An 18,266-nucleotide genomic window follows, 5' to 3' on the forward strand; every position below is an offset into this window, starting at 1 on the left:
GAGGCTTACATGGGGCTAGTTGACAGCAGAGCCAGCTCAAGATTATGTGGGGACCTGGACAGATTTTGATTTGGGCCCAACCAGCTAAGCAAATCACTCATAGCTGCTTAAAGGCAAACATGGAAACATGTTATTTACTTGGCTGGTTTGTTTTGTGTGTGTGTGTGTGTATGAATATGAACATGGCGCACAGAGAAAAAGCAGCAGGAATGATTAATGCAAGATGAGTTAGTTTTAAATTTTGACATGTGAACAGCATTTCCCTTTCAGCTAATGCCCTTCAACACGTAAGATTCCTAAAATATTAGCATTTTTAAGAGATTCTACAATTTAGAAGCAGTTTGATTTGTCATAAACATATCTACAAAATGGAAAGTGCAAGTGTGTATTCTGTGTGAGAAGCCAAGCACTGCAGGAGGCTCTGCTGGCATGGAGGCCTCTTGCAGCAGGTTAGTTTGTCTGCATAGTTTTCAGTGAAGCTTCGGTAAAAAGCTTCTTATAGTACAGCCATCCTCTATTTATGGTTGATAAAGTGTTTGAGCATATTACCCAAATATTCAGTCATGCATAGTGATGTATAAATGCAAAACACTGTAAGAATTAAAATGTAAGTGTATCGTAATATACCCAAAAAACAGGCTTTGCCACAACCCGCATGATAAACACTTTGAGTAGTTGTCAATGATTTGGTATAAATTAGATCAGCTCCAATTTGCTGAGCTGTAAACTTTGGAAATTGCGCCTGCTGGAGAACATGTAATGAACTGCACATCTGCATCTGCTAAATGCAATCAGCACAGCTCCTCTGGAGAATATTCAACATGCATACACAATAAAGTAGTAGTTTTCATAACCCTGCAGATATTTAGACCTTGTCAACAGTATTACATTGTTTTTACAAATATCTATGCACACCAAAGGAAAAAGTCCAAACAGCTACTTAAAACCTTATGTGTTTAATTCCCTCATCCTGCAGATAAAAAAAGGGCCCAAATATTTGCCACTGACGTACAAAGGAGGGAAGGACAGATGATAATGTGACCTGAAAGATCACTTGACCCTCCTCTGGATCATCTGTTGTGACAGGCCTATCAAGGGTTTGATGTACTCGCTACAGCAAAGCGTAAATCTCTGCTGATGAGCCTTTTGCCACAAGCCACAGATGGCTTGAAAACAAACCGGGTAAACCGAACCGACTCGACACCAAACGTGGAACGGAACGCAGCCCAACATCTTGGTGCTTGAAGATATGTTTGTCACAGAAGGGGAGACTTTTATGGCACTTTCTTGCCAGTAGTGAATCCCTTTTTGTTTTACCCTGCACCATGGCGCAAACAGAGACGTGGATCTTTGACATTTCCTTTTTAAACAGTTTCTTTAAATTGTATAGAGCACCGGGTCTTCTCATCCTTCCAGGTCATCAAGTTTCCCAAAGCAATTGGATCTGAAGACTGAGATGGCTCCGGAAGGAGAATGATTTTGATGTCTGGTAAGTCGTGTCTGTGTTGATTTCACCATGTGTTTTAAATCATCGTGCAAAGGGAGCTCCCAGTTTTCTGGTGGAGTCCATGTTGCCACATACCTACAAGATGCTCAGGATCTTTTGCAGGTAAAATAGACACAAAGTATTACAGATCCTCCTTTATACTTATAACAGAAGGTGCGTTTCAAGCTTCGTGTCGTTTTGTTCCATATCAAAACCACCAGGAGTGTTCCTTGTCCACGTTGAAATCCTTTTTGAGTTGATCAAATTTCACGTTTACACTTGTAATGGTAGGGCATTACATGTGCCCTACCATTATGTCCCAGATTATGTCCCAACCCAGAGCCAGAAGAGGCTTTTTCTGAGTGGGCCTTCTAAACAACAACACTTAGCATGTACAGAGAGTGGCTATTTGTTGTTACAGAGACTTGGTAACCCAAGATGCCATTGTCTGCTGTATTTTTTGCAATGAACATTGGATTATTTTCACCTTCTTTATGGTCCCGCGCTCTCTATTGTGGCAAGAGAACCTAGTTGGGTCCTGGTCCAGTAGGCCGGTGTGTCAAGTCATATTTATTAATTATGTAAACAGAAATGCTTGTGTTACCAATTAGAAGTTCCTAAAAACTCTGATCAATCTAAAGAGAAAAAAAAAAAGCACAAAAATTTCAAAGAAAATGTTTGTGGTACCAGTAATTGAGTCTCCTGGGATTTTGAAAAGCAAAAAATCTTAAAATTAAATTTTCTACTCTGTGAATGTACTCATATTAAAAGTTGGATTTTTTTGCAGCGTGTCGGGGGGTTGTTATGCTGCTCAAAAAAAAGATGAATTTGCTTTAATAAATTCCGAGTCCTTCTTTACTAAAGGTGCTAACAAATTTATGTGTACACACCCTCAACTGTCTTTTAAAAGCAGACAGTGTTTCGGCTTAAGGTAAATTAGAAATTTTAAATGAACCATTTTAAATGAAACATTGCATATTGTTAATTTAAAAATAATTCCAGGGTCATTATTTTCATTGATTCAGATTCTGTCAAACTCTCTGCCTCTAGTGGTAGTCACTGGTAGTGACGTAGGGAGTGATCAGATCTACACGTGCAGAGCCGTGCAGCCCACCAGATTATGTCCCAACCCAAAGCCAAGCTGACCTCTGACCTTAAAGGCCAGAGAAGACACACGTTAGGTGATAAGTGAAGCACAAGCCCCATTGTGCACAAAGTCCCCCTGTCCATTTATTTACTTCCTAAAAGATCCATTATGGAGGTGATTTACGAGATCTACGGCCGGCACCCCAGCAGGCGCTTCTGAGGCCGATGGCTCTCTGACTGCTCCATTCAGAGCACATCTGCGCCAATGGAGGCAGCATTTGATTTATCAGAGAATGGACGGAAGCTGGGCCACACCACCCCGAGTGTTTGTTCAAAGCCAACATGAATTTAGGAAGCCAACATGAATGCAAGGTGTCAGAAAAGGGGTCAGAGACGAAAGGTGTAGACAAATTCCCTCACTGAGCGTTGGAAGCAAGTCACTAAGTTATTGAAAATATACTCAAGGGGCAGAATTTTACAAAAAAAAAATGTAAAAAAGAAAAAACTTTTAGAAACCCAATAAATTCTTAATTCTGCATTGTATTTTCTGCGACAGCAGCGGCTCAACAATGTATCTCGTCTGATAAATGATGTCGTCCTTCCTCCCTTTCCTGATGGTTTCTCACTGCGCAGTAAAAACACAGAATCTCACCAAGTAGTTTTGGCCTGTAGTGCGCTATGTATTATATCTTATATATGTATACTATATATTTAGTTCATGGTGCACATATCCTAGTACCCTTGAAATAGGACAAAGCTAACTTACAAGTAACTTTTCAGGTAGATTTAGGATCTTGTTTCAGTCAGCAAGTACTTAATTTTGATGAAAAAGTAATATTTTCACTAGCTGATTATTTCACTTATAACGTGGGAAAAATGTTTTGGTATTAGTGAAATAATCTGCCAATGGAACTCATACTTTGTCAACATTATTAAGGAATTACTGACTTAAAACAAGCTGCTACATGAAGTGAAAAAAACGTTATTTGTAAGTTAGCTTTGTAGTACTTCAAGTGTACTAAGATATTTGTACTAGAAACACAAATAGAACTGACTAAAATCACTAAACTGAACACATCATCAAGATTTAGTCATATTTTCAAATTTTAGGTATTTATTGATACTCTCACTGAACAATAACTAAAATAATCCTGCCAATACAGACGGTCTGGGTATTTTTTTTTTTTTAACAATTTGAAATTTATTGCCCTTTGGACCTTGCTCATTTACCTACTCCAGAAAAAACATCCACAATTGGCCAACTTTCATAAAAAAAACCCCTCAGTCTGGTAGATCCATTATACTTAATAGCGTTTCCTTTATCTACGCCTTGCAACTAAAGTAGCCAGCCCTCCCTCTGGTGAACTTTGTTTGACTAATACAGCCCAGGTCAGGCAGAAAGCTAGAAGAATAACAACACAGGATTACAAAGCTGCTCAGGTGCACTATACACCTCAAATTCATGTCCACTGGAGCAAAGCTTCCATCGGATAAGTCAACACAATCACATAGCTGCACAGCATCGAGTTAGGCTTTAGCAAGTAGGAGGCTGAAGAGCTCGACTGCTGGGGAATTAAAACTTTGATCACTTTTCTAAGTGCTCGCTCTTAGAAAAGTGATCAAAACGCACTAAGATGCAACAGAAAAAGCAGCTCTTTAAACTGAAAGGGTTCCCAAAAAGGAAATGGATGAAAAGTAAAAGGCTGGTTTTAGAAGTTCTTTAATCCGTACTTTGGTATAAATATTACACCAGTTTTACAAACTGTTCTTTCTTTCTTGTTTGATCATTTTATGATTTTAGATTTTAGACACAGACCTTTTTTTTCCATCTTGTATGGAAAGATGGAAAAGCATACTTTTTCCCTTTACAAAATTATGCTCTTTGTTAACAGAAAAAAAAAACATTTAAAAATTTTAATCTAAAAAAAATACTAATGTAAACTTTGAAGCATAGCTCTGTGTCGTGTCAGCAGGCATGGGGCAGTTACTGGTATCAAAGTATAAAAGTTTTAAGAAGTTCAGAGTTAATGGGATACAATTAGTCTTTTCTACCAGTTCCTGGTATTCTTAGGGATCTGACTGGTCTATTTGAATTTTTATCAATTTCAATGCTTCCTGTAATGCAGAAAATATTTTTTTTTTAAATTAGCAGGTGTTTTGATTAAGAAAAGGACACAAAACAATTGCTTGAGATTATGATATCCATGCATTAAATTATGATTTTTCTTCTCACAATTGAATCGATGGATCAAAAAAAATGATTGTCACTTATATTATTAATGTATTTATTCAACAGAAAAAAATGCACAAAATATTAACAGTATTTCAACAAGTAATTACCGAATTACACAATTCCGATTTCATGGACCACTCATTGGTGCAGTAGTAATTTAAACAACTTTTAGTGAGATAGCAGGAAACGGGAGGGAGTGACTTTAAGTTTTGGAATAACACCATCTGTCAACGCCTCGTCTCTGATGTTAAATCTGAAAGAAGCGTAAGAACATTTTTCATAATCCTGGTTAAAAGAACAGGACAGTCATGATGTGGAAATTAAAGGGATCCCACTTCTGTCTTGTTATTAAGGTGAAGCAACATGTAGAATCACGGCTAGCAAGCTACAAGCAGCTTGTCTGTCAAGCAGCTGGCTGCAGCCTAGGTACAGCAGCAGGTAGCCCTACTAATTAACCCAGTAATATCAAGAACTAAATCCAATCAAAATGAACATAATTCCTTTTGTAGCTTTTTTTTTTAAAACAATATATTTGAGCAGAAGTAGGAAATACTTGTTGCTTTTCTCATTTTAAAACAAAAAAAGCAAACTACGCTCTGTTCTTTTGTAAAACTTCCATTTGTTCCTCAGAGTTCTCAAGCTGAGAGAATCTGATACCGGCCCAAGCCAAGAGTCAAACCGGGTCAGTATAAAACAGAGCAGAATGATATTTTGATTTCAGTCTGCAGACTGAAACTCAGAGAGCTCATTGAATCAGCATGTGTCGGCATTCTGGTTGTAAATGGACCACAGGCTGACGCGCTGGTCCTTGGACCCAGCGGCCAGCAGTCTTTGCGTGGGGTCCTGGTGATCAGAGAAGGCCACGCTGAGCACCATGTCCGTGTGGTACTGAAGGACCGCCAGCGGCCGCAGCTTCTTCCAGCCGAACACTCGCACTCGGTGGTCCCAGCCCGCAGATGCCAGCAGCCGCCCGTCGCCTCTGACGCGGAGCTGAGAAACGCCGGGATTGACCAGCGTCACGCAGTCCTGGAGCTGCAAAACCACAGAGACAAAGGCCTTCAGCAAACAGTTTGCTTGGATAGAATGAGAATTATTTGCATTTGAAGCACTTCTGCGTGTTTGAAGAGTACATTAACAAGTAGTTTCTTTGAGGAGACTGTCTGATGAGAATAAAACCAAACAAACCGAGAATTCGGGGATGAAAAGGAAAAGTAAACAGAAAACGCACATTAGTAAGATAAAAATTAGGTCAATAAATCACTATGTCACTTCGCCCCAGGGAAAGCGTGGCCAACGAAAACACACACACTAAGATGCTATCAGCTGATACGATGACGGAGGTCCAGGCGCGAGGGCTGGAGGTCTGTTGAACCTGGCCGTAAACTCCCAGGACTCAATCATCGGCCATAAAACATTACGGCGCGAGAGCCCCGAAGAAATCTCTCAGAGTCCCATTATTTGCTTTGGAGTTAGCGCCGCTGGGGGAAGGAACATGGGGTGGGGAAACCGAGTTACCTGTGTCACTGCGAAAAGAAAAGAAAAAAATAAAATAAAAATAGAGGCCCTCTCGCTGAAAAACACGTTTGCAGAAACTCAGCTGCTTCAAGCGTCTCTGATGAATTACGTTCTGGTCAGCAGGTGAAGACTGCTGATGAATACGCTGGTGTAGCTTCTGCCTGCTAAAGATTAGCCACAGCCCCCCTCTTCTCCCCCGCCATCTCCCTGTGATCTACTGTCCCAAGGACTGTATCAATCTCTCTAAAAGGGCAACATTCTGACATATTATAATGAATGGCTCAGATCGGTATCTGGAGGGCCTGCTGCGGCAGGGCATTCCTGCAGAGAGAACGTGCTCTTTCTGCGGCGGGGGATATCTGCCGGATCGCTACATGGGCCGCAAACATCTGGACGTGGGAGCAGAAATCAAACTGGACAGCGTAAAATTGACTTCATAAGTTGCGTCGGGGGAGACTAATGGGCCTTGGATGGGAGGAGATGTTGGGAGAATGTATCTGCATGCACGCTCCCGTTCTGGGCAGGAACCCGTCCGCAAGCTGCATGTGGGAGATATAAGCCAGGTACAAGATGTGAATCAAGAGGAATGCGAGACAGAAAGAGAGAGAGAGAGAGAACAGAGAGAGGAATGTCATTGATCAAAGTAAAAAGAAAAAAAAAGAAAGAAGTTCAAAACAGTTAGTGGTGCCATTTTTCCTATTTTGTTTTTGGTAATGAATCCTTCCCTGCTGGTATCAGTAGCGTAAAACAGTAGCTGTGTTTCCATTGACTGTAAAATTGCACAAATTTGAATTACAAAAAAAAATAATTAAAAAATCATCTTTAACGGAAACACAGCAATTTAAAAGTAAACAACATTTTTTGATAACTTTTTGCGCTTTTATGAAGTGGTTTTTTTATCCTTCTCAAAATTAGTGTGTTTTGTAAAACTGAAATGAAGACACTTTTTTTGCATCATAACCAGATGAAAAGATGAAGAAGGCAACAGGAAGTGGTAGAAAGATGATGGTGTGGGATGATTTTTAACAACTTACCATGTGAACAAACATATTTGCCAGTTATTATAATTGTCTCTTAACTGATGTTGACACCGCAATCTGCAAAATTTGTTTTTTTTTTTTTACATTAGCGGAATATCAAAAAAGTTCTGCGCATGTTTGTTAAAATAAAAACTAGTGCGTGACCATTCAGGCGGAACAAGCCAGAAAACCAGATCCTGAGGAAAGTATGGGAGTTACAGCCATGTGATCGACAACCAGATGTTACTACTGACGGAGAAGACGAAGACAACAGGAAGTGGTAGGAGGATGTTTGGCGCAGCATGTTTTTTAACGCGTTATCGCATGAACGAGGATATTGTGTAAATTTAATAGCGTTTCTTATTCAACGGGAACACCGCGATTTCAAAATTGTGTCCTAAGCGGAATATCAACAAAGTTTTGCACACATTTGTAATGAAAACTAGTGCGTGCCCATTCAGACTTAACAAGACGCGTAAACAGATCCAGAGAAAAGCAGGGGAGTTAGAGATTGTTCTGAGCTTTGTTATTACCTCAGGTATGTGGTATGCCCTTACCTCTCCCCATCTGGTCTGCATTAGAGGCCTGATAATGATGGGTTTAAGTGTCTGTTTTTGTTTGTTTTGCTTCCCATAGTTTGTGTCAGGAAAAGGCATTTGTTTCATTTAAGGGTCAACTGCAGGCGGTAAATGGCTAATGATTGCAGTAATGGTCAGTCAGCGAGGCCGCCTTGTTAATTGTTTTTACTTTCTATCCAAGTGAGAGAGAGAGACAGAGCGGAGAGGAAAACTGCTACATGGAAGAAAGGTCGTCCTGTGTCATTATTTAAAATGAAAGATGCCCGTGTGCAGCGGAGAATACAGTCCCCCTCCGGCTGCTGTGTCGCTGTTTATTGGGGGATTTTTTTGTGGCAACAGTGCCTGCACTAAACACACGAGGGGAAAACAAGCAAATAAAAGATTAAGTTAATAAATAAATTAAATGCTTTACAAAATTAACTTGGTAAAACAACAACAAAAAACAGAAAAGGAAAAATGTGGGTTATTATATGCTTGCTGTATAAATACATTAGAAAAACTAACATCAATCCAACATCAAACATCTTTTTCATATTGTATCCCAGTCAATAGTATTATGCTCTTAGAATAAGGCTCAACATATTATACGTACGCTTCATATTTAAGGATACCAATGGAAAAGATTTGTTCTACTGCAGTAGCATAATCCCACATCTGACAGATGTAGGAAAACCCCAAACTTTCATTTCAAAACATTTTTTCAGTGAGTGAACAAAAAAGAAGAAAATCACTGGAAACACTGTGATTTTTCTTATTGTTCAGCCTTGCAATTTCTTTAAAATAAATGTAAATAAAGCTTTACATTTTTTTTTACATTTCATATTTCACTTGGAAGGTGAATTGGCAAAAGGGTTATAGAAACTTAGACCTAGAAGAACAATAATTAGGTAGTTTCACACAACTGGAACTGAGACAAAGAAGGCTGCACATGTTTCATGTTGATTAAATAACTGCACCAAAGACTGATACATTTGGATCACGGAAGACTAAACTTATTTTGAGACAGTTGTAAAACTTTTCAGTGGATGTTTAAGATTTCTAAATAAAACCAAAGAGCAGGAAAAGCCAAATCTAGTTTATCAACCAATTTTTTTGTTGTTATTTTTATTATCTTATTCCTACTATTAGCTCCGTGCATGTCCATCTTCTTACTTAAATAAGTTGAATTTTTAAACAGATGAGCCTAGGCTCTGTATCTCTTTTTGCTGAGCTAACTTCACCGTCTTGTTTTTTTACCTTAAGGAATAAATCTGAGTATTGAAAAAGTGGAGTTGACTAACAACCAGGTCACATTTACAGCCCCGAGTGGCTGTAACAGGGACAAATGAGCATCTTACTTCATACTTTGAACTGCGGGTGTTACAGGACGCAGACACACACACACGAACGTTGTGTGTGTGTCTGCCCACTTTCCCAGATATCACTTTAACGTAACATCTGGATCCACAACACTCGCTGTGGGTCTCCAAGTGTCCCGACACCAACTCACACTTCACCATCCTCCTTTGTCCCATTTCATCGGCCTCGACACACACTGAAGAAAGGGTGGCAGGTTTCAATCGAGCTCTGCTCCACTTCTCTTCCTCATCTTGGCACACGTCTTGCTGTTAACGCAGATCCACTGAAACATCCCGTCATCGCTCACTCACTCGCGCCTAGCGGCCGGGAAGCTTTTTCGCAGGTATTCCCGACACGCCCTGTCCCTGAATCGCACTCAGCGGAGGAGAGATTACAGCCTTTTGTCGCCCTGTCGGTTGGGGCTTGGCTCTGGCTGACGTGATACGAATTTGTGAAACTGGTGACCGGAGGAGAGAAGAGGAAGTATTGGGAGAGGGAAAACAATTAAGGTTTTTTAATTATTTTTTATTAAAGCTGCTTTAGCAGAAGTGGGATAGGCCCTGTGAGGGTGAGAACATCAGGACAATCATTCTATTTTTGACAGAGAAACCATACAGGTGACCACTGGGTGGGAATATTGTTACAGTCTGTTGGTTTGCGATGAAAAAAATACAATGTCCAGCCGTCATAGAGCTCTAAATTGTTTCTTTATATAACTCTTTGCACATCTCTCCACAAAACACAGCTTCACAAACATTTCAGACACTAGGAGGGAGCCACCCCCTTAATTCCATACACCTGGCTTTTAAAACAGTGCCTGAACTGATTAAGGGGCGGAGACAATTACCTTACCAGGTAGGAAAGAAAAACCTTGGTGTTAAACAATATTTCCACACAAATACACACAAAATTACAAACAACAATTTAACAAAACAAAAACAAGCTGGGCCCAAACAAAAAATAAAACACACACAAAAAACAACACCACCTGAGGGATAAATCCCTCACACTTCCCTCCCCTTCAAGGGACTCGCTGTTCACAGCGAGACAAAAAGTCTGCAACTGTATTCTCTTTTCCTGGAATGTAGCCTATCTTAAACCGATAAGGTTGGAGAGACAGGAACCATCGTGTTATGCGACTGTTCGTGTCTTTCATGGCTTCCAACCATTTCAGTGCCCGATGGTCAGTTTCAAGAGTGAACTCTCGCCCAGAAGGTAATATCTGAAAGAGTCAATTGTCCATTTGATAGCCAGACACTCCAATTCCACTGCGAATATCTGGTCTCTCGGGAACAACTTCCTACTAATGTAGGCAACTGGTTTCTTCTCCCTGCAAAAGAACCCCACCAATCCCCCTTGCAGAAGCATCAGTCTGAACAGTGAAGGGTAAAGTGAAGTTTGGGCTCTGGAGCACAGGTTCTTGGCACAGTGCCTGCTTCAAATCCTGGAAGGCCTTCTCCTGTGCTTCTCCCCAAACAATTTTTATTTTTGATGTCCCAGTAAGGTCAGAAAGAGGAGCTGCTCTAGCAGAAAAGTTCCTGATAAATCGACGGTACCAACCTACCAGGCCCAAAAAGGACCTGACTTGTCTTCTGGTTGTTGGTCTCTCTGCTGCTTTAATTGCCTCCACCTTATCTTTCACTGGCTTTATGACTCCTCCACCCAGGATATGGCCTAAATACTGGAGCTCTTTCTTTGCAATTGATCATTTATTGGGATGAACAGTCAGGCCGGCTTGCTTAATGGTCTGCAGCACCCGTCTCAGATGAATCAGGTGTTCTTGCCAAGAATTGCTGTAAATGACAATATCGTCAAGGTAAGCTGCAGTAAATGACTCCATACCTGACAGTACCTTATTCATCAGTCTTTGAAATGTGGCGGTGCGCGCCATGGAGTCAAAAGGCATCTTTGTAAACTGCCATAATCCTGCGGGTCCTGAAGGCAGTTACAGGCTTAGCAGCATCTGTTAAAGGAACCTGCCAGTATCCCTTGCAAAGGTCTAAAGTACTTATATATTTAGCCTGGCCAACACATTCAATGAGATCATCCAACCTTGGTAATGGGTAGGCATCAAAGTCTGATTGAGCATTTACCTTTCTAAAGTCAATGCAAAAGCGGATGCTCCCATCCTTCTTGATAACCAAAACCACCGGATTGCTCCATTCACTGGTGGATGGTTCAATCACGCTTCAACATGACCTCAATTTCCTCTTTTAACACAGGAGCCATCTTCTCTGGGATCTGAAACATTCGTTGCCGGATAGGGACACTGGTCTTCAAACGAATATCATGCTCCACCAAGTCTGTTGAACCTGGTTGTTCTTTGAAGAGATCTGAAGGAATAATGGCCTCCAATTCCTGTTGCTGGGTGAAGGTGAGATGAGAGATATCAAGTGAAATAACAGAGTCTTTTACAGTTGGCAACTCACCCTCATCATCATCTTCCTCTTCCACAGCACGCACAAAGCACTGCTGACTAAGGGGCGGAGCCCGGGATTTCCACTCCTTAAGCAGATTGATGTGAAAGGTTTGCTTGGTGTTTCTTCTCTCAGGCATCTCAATCTCATAGGTGGTAGCACTTAGCTTCTTTACAACCGTATATGGTCCCTGCCATTTTGCTAGAAGTTTATTGTCAGATGTTGGAAGTAATAAGAGAACCTTCTGACCTGGTTTGAAGGATCTGCATCTGGCAGTTTTATCATACCAGGTCTGTTGCTGCTGTTGAACCTTCTCCAGGTGCCTTCTGACGAGGTTGGTTGTCTCCTCCATCTTCTGTCTCATATTTAGAATGTAACTGATGACATTGTTCGATTGATCCTTCTTGCCGACCCAGGACTCTTGAAGAACATCCAGCGGACCCCTCAGCTGCCTGCCATAAAGAAGTTCAAATGGCGAAAAGCCAGTGGATGCCTGCGGAACTTCACGATAAGCAAACAGAAGATAGGGTAACCACTTATCCCAATCCTTGCCATTGACAGAGATAAACTTCTTCAGCATACTCTTTAATGTCCTGTTGTACCTCTCCACCAGCCCATCAGTCTGTGGGTGGTAGGGGGTGGTCCGAATACCCTTTATGCCCAACAATCTGTAGACCTGCTTAAGATTGTTAGACAGAAAGTTAGTACCTTGGTCAGTAAGTACCTCTGATGGAATCCCCACCCTAGAGAACAACTGGAGTAAAGCATATGCTATCTGTTTAGCTGTTATGTCTCTAAGGGGAAAAGCCTCTGGATAGCGAGTGCTATAGTCGCATACTACCAGGATAAACCGATTTCCTGCCTGGGTCCGTTCAAGTGGTCCCACAATATCCATACCTATTCTGCTGAAAGGAACATCAATAATAGGTAATGACTGCAGTGGATATTTTGGGACATTTTTTCCCCCTGACAGCTGACACACTGCACATGATTGGCAGTACTCTTTTATTTGATTAAAGAGACCTGGCCAATAAAACTTGGCATAAATCCTGTCATAGGTCTTTTTAAAACCCAAATGTCCTGCCCAGGGAGCACCATGACCCAAATTTAGCACTTGTTCCCTTAGACTTTGTGGAACCACCAGCTTCTCAGATCCTGTTTTCCCCCCATGAAGGTAAAGCAACCCATCTCTAAGGATATAATTCCCCCCATCAGGATGTTTACCAATTTCTCCCTCAGTGATAGGAATTGCTTGATCAAAAAGACCCTTCAGTGACTCATCAGACTGTTGTAACCTCTTGAAGTCAATTTGTGAACCCACAGTGTCCCCATCAAGATCTGGCAAACCCAATGATGTTTGCCTAACTGTGCCTGCCATTTTATGAAGCCTTCTTTGTTGTTTGCTTTTCCTCACTTTAACCACACTCTCAAAAGGGATATTAAAGAAAGGCAGTTCTCGCAGAGGATTTAACTCATCAGCAGTCTCAGAGTTTATATGCTGGCCTGTCTCCACAACCTCAGGTAAAGGCTTAGAATCCTCATCCCCAGTTAACTGTTTAGCTCGTGTTTGTGATCTGGTTACAATATACACTGGCTTACAGGCCTGAATCAGTTCTGGTAAAACTGGAATATCCTGACCCAAAATAACTTTATAGGCAAGACCTTCCACTACACCAACACTTAAAAGATAAGTTTGGTTTGCCACCTCTAAATAGACTGCTGCAGTGGGGTAAGTTTTATGATCACCATGCACACAGGAAATATCAAGACCTGGGCCCCCTAAATAGCATTGATTTTTCAGCATAGAAGGGTGGACTAAGGTCTGTACACTTCCCGTATCTAACAGAGCAATGGCTGGCTTTCCATTTACTCTAACCTCCATGACTTGTTTCTTACCCTGAAATTGGTCTTCTGCAAACACTGGCCTTGGTACAGTGCAAAAATATGCTGATTTGGCTTTTCTCAATGGGCACTCTGGTTTTATATGACCCTCTTGACCACAGAAATAGCAGACAATAGGTTTTGTTTCTGACTTAGGCTTAGCTAAGAATATTTTTCCCCTTTGCTTCTCTGCAACTGCTATCTGACCTGGACCACCACCCAAACCAAACCCCACAGACTTACCCTGCAGTAAGCTGGACTTCTGTTGTAGGTTGTATCGGAAGGTTTTTGGTCCCCGCCTTGCAGCCAGGAAATTCTCAACAAGCTCTGCTGCTTCTTGTGCCGATGCTGGGTTCCTCTCTTTGACCCATACTCTCAGCTCCGGTGACAAAGAACTGTAGAACTGTTCCAGGATGAGAATCTCTCCAATATCCTCCTTTCTTCTCCTCTGAGGTTGCATCCACTTCAAGTAAAGGTCCTTCAGACGGTTGTAGAACTCTCGAGGGGTTTCATTCACACGAACCTCCGGTTCTCTGAATCGTTGTCGGTAAACTTCTTCATTAATCTCATACTTTGTCAAGATTGCTGCTTTTACTTCAACATATTCACAGGAATCCTCTGCAGCCATGGCCACATATGCTGCTCGGGCCCTACCGGTGAGATGAGGCACCAATCTTACTGCCCAGTCCCTCTCGGGCCACTGGTATGCCGTTGCTAACCTTTCAAAGGTTGTCAGGTATTGTTCAATGTCATCTCCCTCCTCAAACTTTGGAATATCAGATTGAGTCCATGCTCTCTGTACTGGCTCACCTCTAGATTGAGGCCTAGGGGCTGGCTCAACATCTGCTTCTGATGAGGAGCCTGATTGTGCTCCATCTTTCTGCTGCTTCTCCAGATCATCTCTGAGATTGTTAATTTCAACCTGCATCTGGTGCCATCTCCTTTCTTGCTTACACTCTTCTTTGTCCCATCTGTCAACAAAGTCACTCTGGAACTGAAGACATCTTTCCAACATGGCAGCAATGCTGTTCATATCCACAGACGCAGTTTCATCACTGGACTGCAAAGTCGGCTGACCTGTAGTTCCCTCCTGCTCTGTACCCTCCACTGGAGCTGCTTCTGCCACTTTGAGGCCTTTTGCCTGCTGCTTTGGACCCATAATTAGCTCTTGGAAATCAGCGTCGCATCCCACTTCTGACACCAAAATGTTGGTTTGCGATGAAAAAAATACAATGTCCAGCCGTCATAGAGCTCTAAATTGTTTCTTTATATAACTCTTTGCACATCTCTCCACAAAACACAGCTTCACAAACATTTCAGACACTAGGAGGGAGCCACCCCCTTAATTCCATACACCTGGCTTTTAAAACAGTGCCTGAACTGATTAAGGGGCGGAGACAATTACCTTACCAGGTAGGAAAGAAAAACCTTGGTGTTAAACAATATTTCCACACAAATACACACAAAATTACAAACAACAATTTAACAAAACAAAAACAAGCTGGGCCCAAACAAAAAATAAAACACACACAAAAAAACAACACCACCTGAGGGATAAATCCCTCACACAGTCCCATTAAAAGATGAGGAGCAGGACTTTCTGTCAAGAACTGTCATCAGTTAGAGCTTAGTTGTCAGACATGACCGACTTACTCTGAAGTCTTCCGTTTGCCTTTTACAGGCCACAGCCTGCATTTTTCTCTCTCTCGCCTGAACAAACTCATCATTGCACTTGTCCATGCATTGAAGTGGGACAATTTGTTGCCATCTATTGTTAAGATTAGTAGATAAAACCAAGCATCTGTCTCCGTAAGAAACTCCTGCTCTTTCTGAAGCTCCACATTCAGGAATTAATCACAACATGGCTCTGCTTATTAACCCTTTAACAACTGAAAAGTAGCTCCTATAGCGAGCTCAGCAGATGTACAGTTAAACCAAGTGGTTGCTAATTGCTGCTGGCTAGTCTGCAGGAACTGAATGGGGAAGACGCAGTTGGGAGGCTGCTGTGTGAGATGGTTTTCTTCATTTAATAATAATAATAATAATAATAATAATAATAATAATAATAATAATAATAATTATCTTTGCACCAGAAATAATAACTAAAAGATAACAGAGGTCCTCAGGCCTCTTGGTGTTTAAGGTAAATCTACTGTTCGTAACCTTGGGATAAGGTTGAAAATTGTGTCAAATCCCCCGTTCCATCCAGCTTCATCTCTGTTCCTGGAATGGAAATCTTACTTCATGCTTTTGTTTCGTCTTATCTGAATTACTGGAATGCAGTTGCAGACTCTGCAAAATGCTGCTGATTAATTGTATTCTACAGTACTCAAGTGGTGGTGCCAATGTGTGATATTGTAAAAAAAACCCCTCAAATTATATTTAAATTATGCATTTTGTGGATTTAACAAGGAGTTAAATCCATGTATGTATATTATGTAATGTAACGGCTAGTAAACCCCAACACCCGGCGCACTGCCTCACAATCCCACAAATGCCCAGTAGAAGGGAAACAGGGCTGAAGATGATGCTTCGTTACTACGAAACAATCTGAGGCCAGCAGGGTCACACGGCAGATAAAGGCCTCTGGGAGCCATGTGCAACACATTAACCTCCATTCCTGTGCCCATCTGTCTTTATCTGGCCCAGATAAGCTCGCTTCATAGACTTCCAGTGTCATTAAATCATAACTGCGCTGTTTTGTGTCAAATTCAGTTCCCTCCCGGATTTCACTAAAACCATCCATCTGCCTCGCCCAGCCCGCTCCACTGCAGTCTTTTTGGGCTTTATTGCCGGGGTAATTTGTGGGAAGAGAGATGCTGTGGCACTTGCAGTCTCCCCGGTCTTTATTGCAGCCTCCCACTGTGAACTACTGTTCCCCTTACTGCAGATGTGTTTTTTGTTTGGCTTAGGGGCCTCCAAGGTTTTGATATTTTTATTACCTCTCGCAGGTCGTCCGTCAGAAGCCGTGGCCCGGACCTGCCACCCGGCAGGACCTCCACCCCGGCCACACAGAAAATACGTCTGTGGGAAGCGCCGAGGATAGCTGTCTGGACGTCACAGTGAGCTGCACTTCGGAGTAATTTAAGAGCCCCAACTGAATCCTTTCCCTCTTCCTTGTGCTTTTTTCCCCCTGTCATCCTCATCCTGGATCACACGCTGAATCAATATTTTGTTGCTTCAGCAAAATAAACCCCAATAACTGCTCGCCTCCTGTTTATGGTATACCGACTGAAATCCTGCGCCGTGTTTGTCTAGACACATATTCGGGGTGAGAAAATGGGAGCTCTGCAAATATTTCTAATTCGAGCGTTCATTTGTAAAAAGCCCTGGAAAGAATAATACCCCTTCGCTGGAGCAGGAGCCCACTATATCAGCCGTAGGTTCCCCCTTGGCGTTGATTCATGAGGTTTGACTGAAAAATAGAAGCATTCCTATTTGCTCATGAAATCAAGAGAAAATACAGCTTCAAATGAGGCAGAAAGTCTCTGAAGCAGGAGCTGTTATGTAAAATGAATTATGGTACGAAAGCTGACGTGATCTCTTTAAGTGTGGCAGGGGTGGGGGAGTGCGAATTTAGAACTCTCGCAAAACACACGTTAGTGTGAGAGGCTGCGACGTCTGCCATCCAAGTGTACATACGAACAATTTCCTCTTATGTTACTCTTGAAATATCAGTTAAAATTTCCAGTTTTATTCGCTGCACAAAGAGATTCCTCAGAACAACAATTTTTGAACATATTAAAGTCTATTGTGAGACTATGTTTCAGAGTGTCTGTGGGTGGTTTGACTCTGGAGTGACAGCCTCACAGTGTTGGCCCTGCCAACACTGTGTAACCAGCGGCTGATTTATGGCCCCCGGAGCCCCGCTGAGCCTCTTCCTCTTTGGCCCCTAATGTTTTCCAAGCAAGTCGGGCGAAAGCTAACACTCTCCTCTCCTCTGGTACCATTTATTCCACTCCATGGGATTTAGATGACCACTGGGTGCAACAATCAGTTAGCAGGCAGTGAAGCTCAGCCTTACCTTCTCTGAGCGGTCATTGATTATTCATATTAGGAGCAGTGATGTCATGTCGTGTGTGAGAGAACAAGTTGTGGTTAAACAAGATTTAACTAATCCTTAATGGTGGGCACCACTAACTAAAAAGTTAGTTACACTAAAACCCTAAAAACAAATAATATTTCTGCTAACATTAAACCACTACACCAACATGATATTTAGCAGTAGCTAATGCTAAAGAGCTAACTTTAATTCAAATACCTGCCCTTGAAAGACTATAACCATCAATCACCAACTTCATTTTGAGATTATAATTTACATGTTCTATGATGTCCTTAGATATTTTGTTTATATTGTTTTCTTTACTGTCTGTGTTTTATTTTGTTCTTGTACATTCCTTGTTTGAAATACATTTATAAGGGGAAAACATAGAGAAAGAGAGAGAGAGAGAATGTGAGGAGAGGAAATAGAAAAGTAAATATACTTCACTCTTTTCAAAATGAGAGCATGAATATTAATGTCTGCTTGAAAAGTTCTTAACTGTCCAAACAGATGTTCATCTTTATTCAACTGAAAGTTTGCGAACCAGCAAAGTAAATTAGTGCGTTATAATTCATCCAGAACAGTTCAATTCGGGGAAACTAAGCAGCGAAACTGTTCCAAGGAAGTAAAAGTGCTAATAAAAAAAAAAGTTCCACTGTTAGTGCACTAGC

General features: G+C 41.5%; 1 protein-coding gene and 1 long non-coding RNA gene across 2 annotated transcripts in view; one reads left to right on the forward strand and one right to left on the reverse strand.

Annotated features, from left to right (window-relative positions):
* Positions 1 to 4,276: 4,276 nt before the first annotated feature.
* gnb1l (guanine nucleotide binding protein (G protein), beta polypeptide 1-like) overlaps positions 4,277 to 18,266 on the reverse strand; it is a 37,477-nt gene continuing 23,487 nt past the window's right edge. Inside the window, exon 7 of the mRNA XM_044110934.1 lies at positions 4,277 to 5,837. Coding sequence (XP_043966869.1) covers positions 5,559 to 5,837 — 279 coding nt within the window. The 3' untranslated portion in view covers positions 4,277 to 5,558. The remainder of the gene's footprint in view (positions 5,838 to 18,266) is intronic.
* Positions 5,844 to 16,757, forward strand: LOC122827861. The gene is made up of 2 exons (XR_006370134.1): positions 5,844 to 7,619; positions 16,505 to 16,757. It is a non-coding gene; the product is annotated as an uncharacterized LOC122827861 (long non-coding RNA).

This window comes from Gambusia affinis, linkage group LG03, assembly GCF_019740435.1.
Source record: "Gambusia affinis linkage group LG03, SWU_Gaff_1.0, whole genome shotgun sequence".
NCBI classification, from domain to species: Eukaryota; Metazoa; Chordata; class Actinopteri; order Cyprinodontiformes; family Poeciliidae; genus Gambusia; species Gambusia affinis.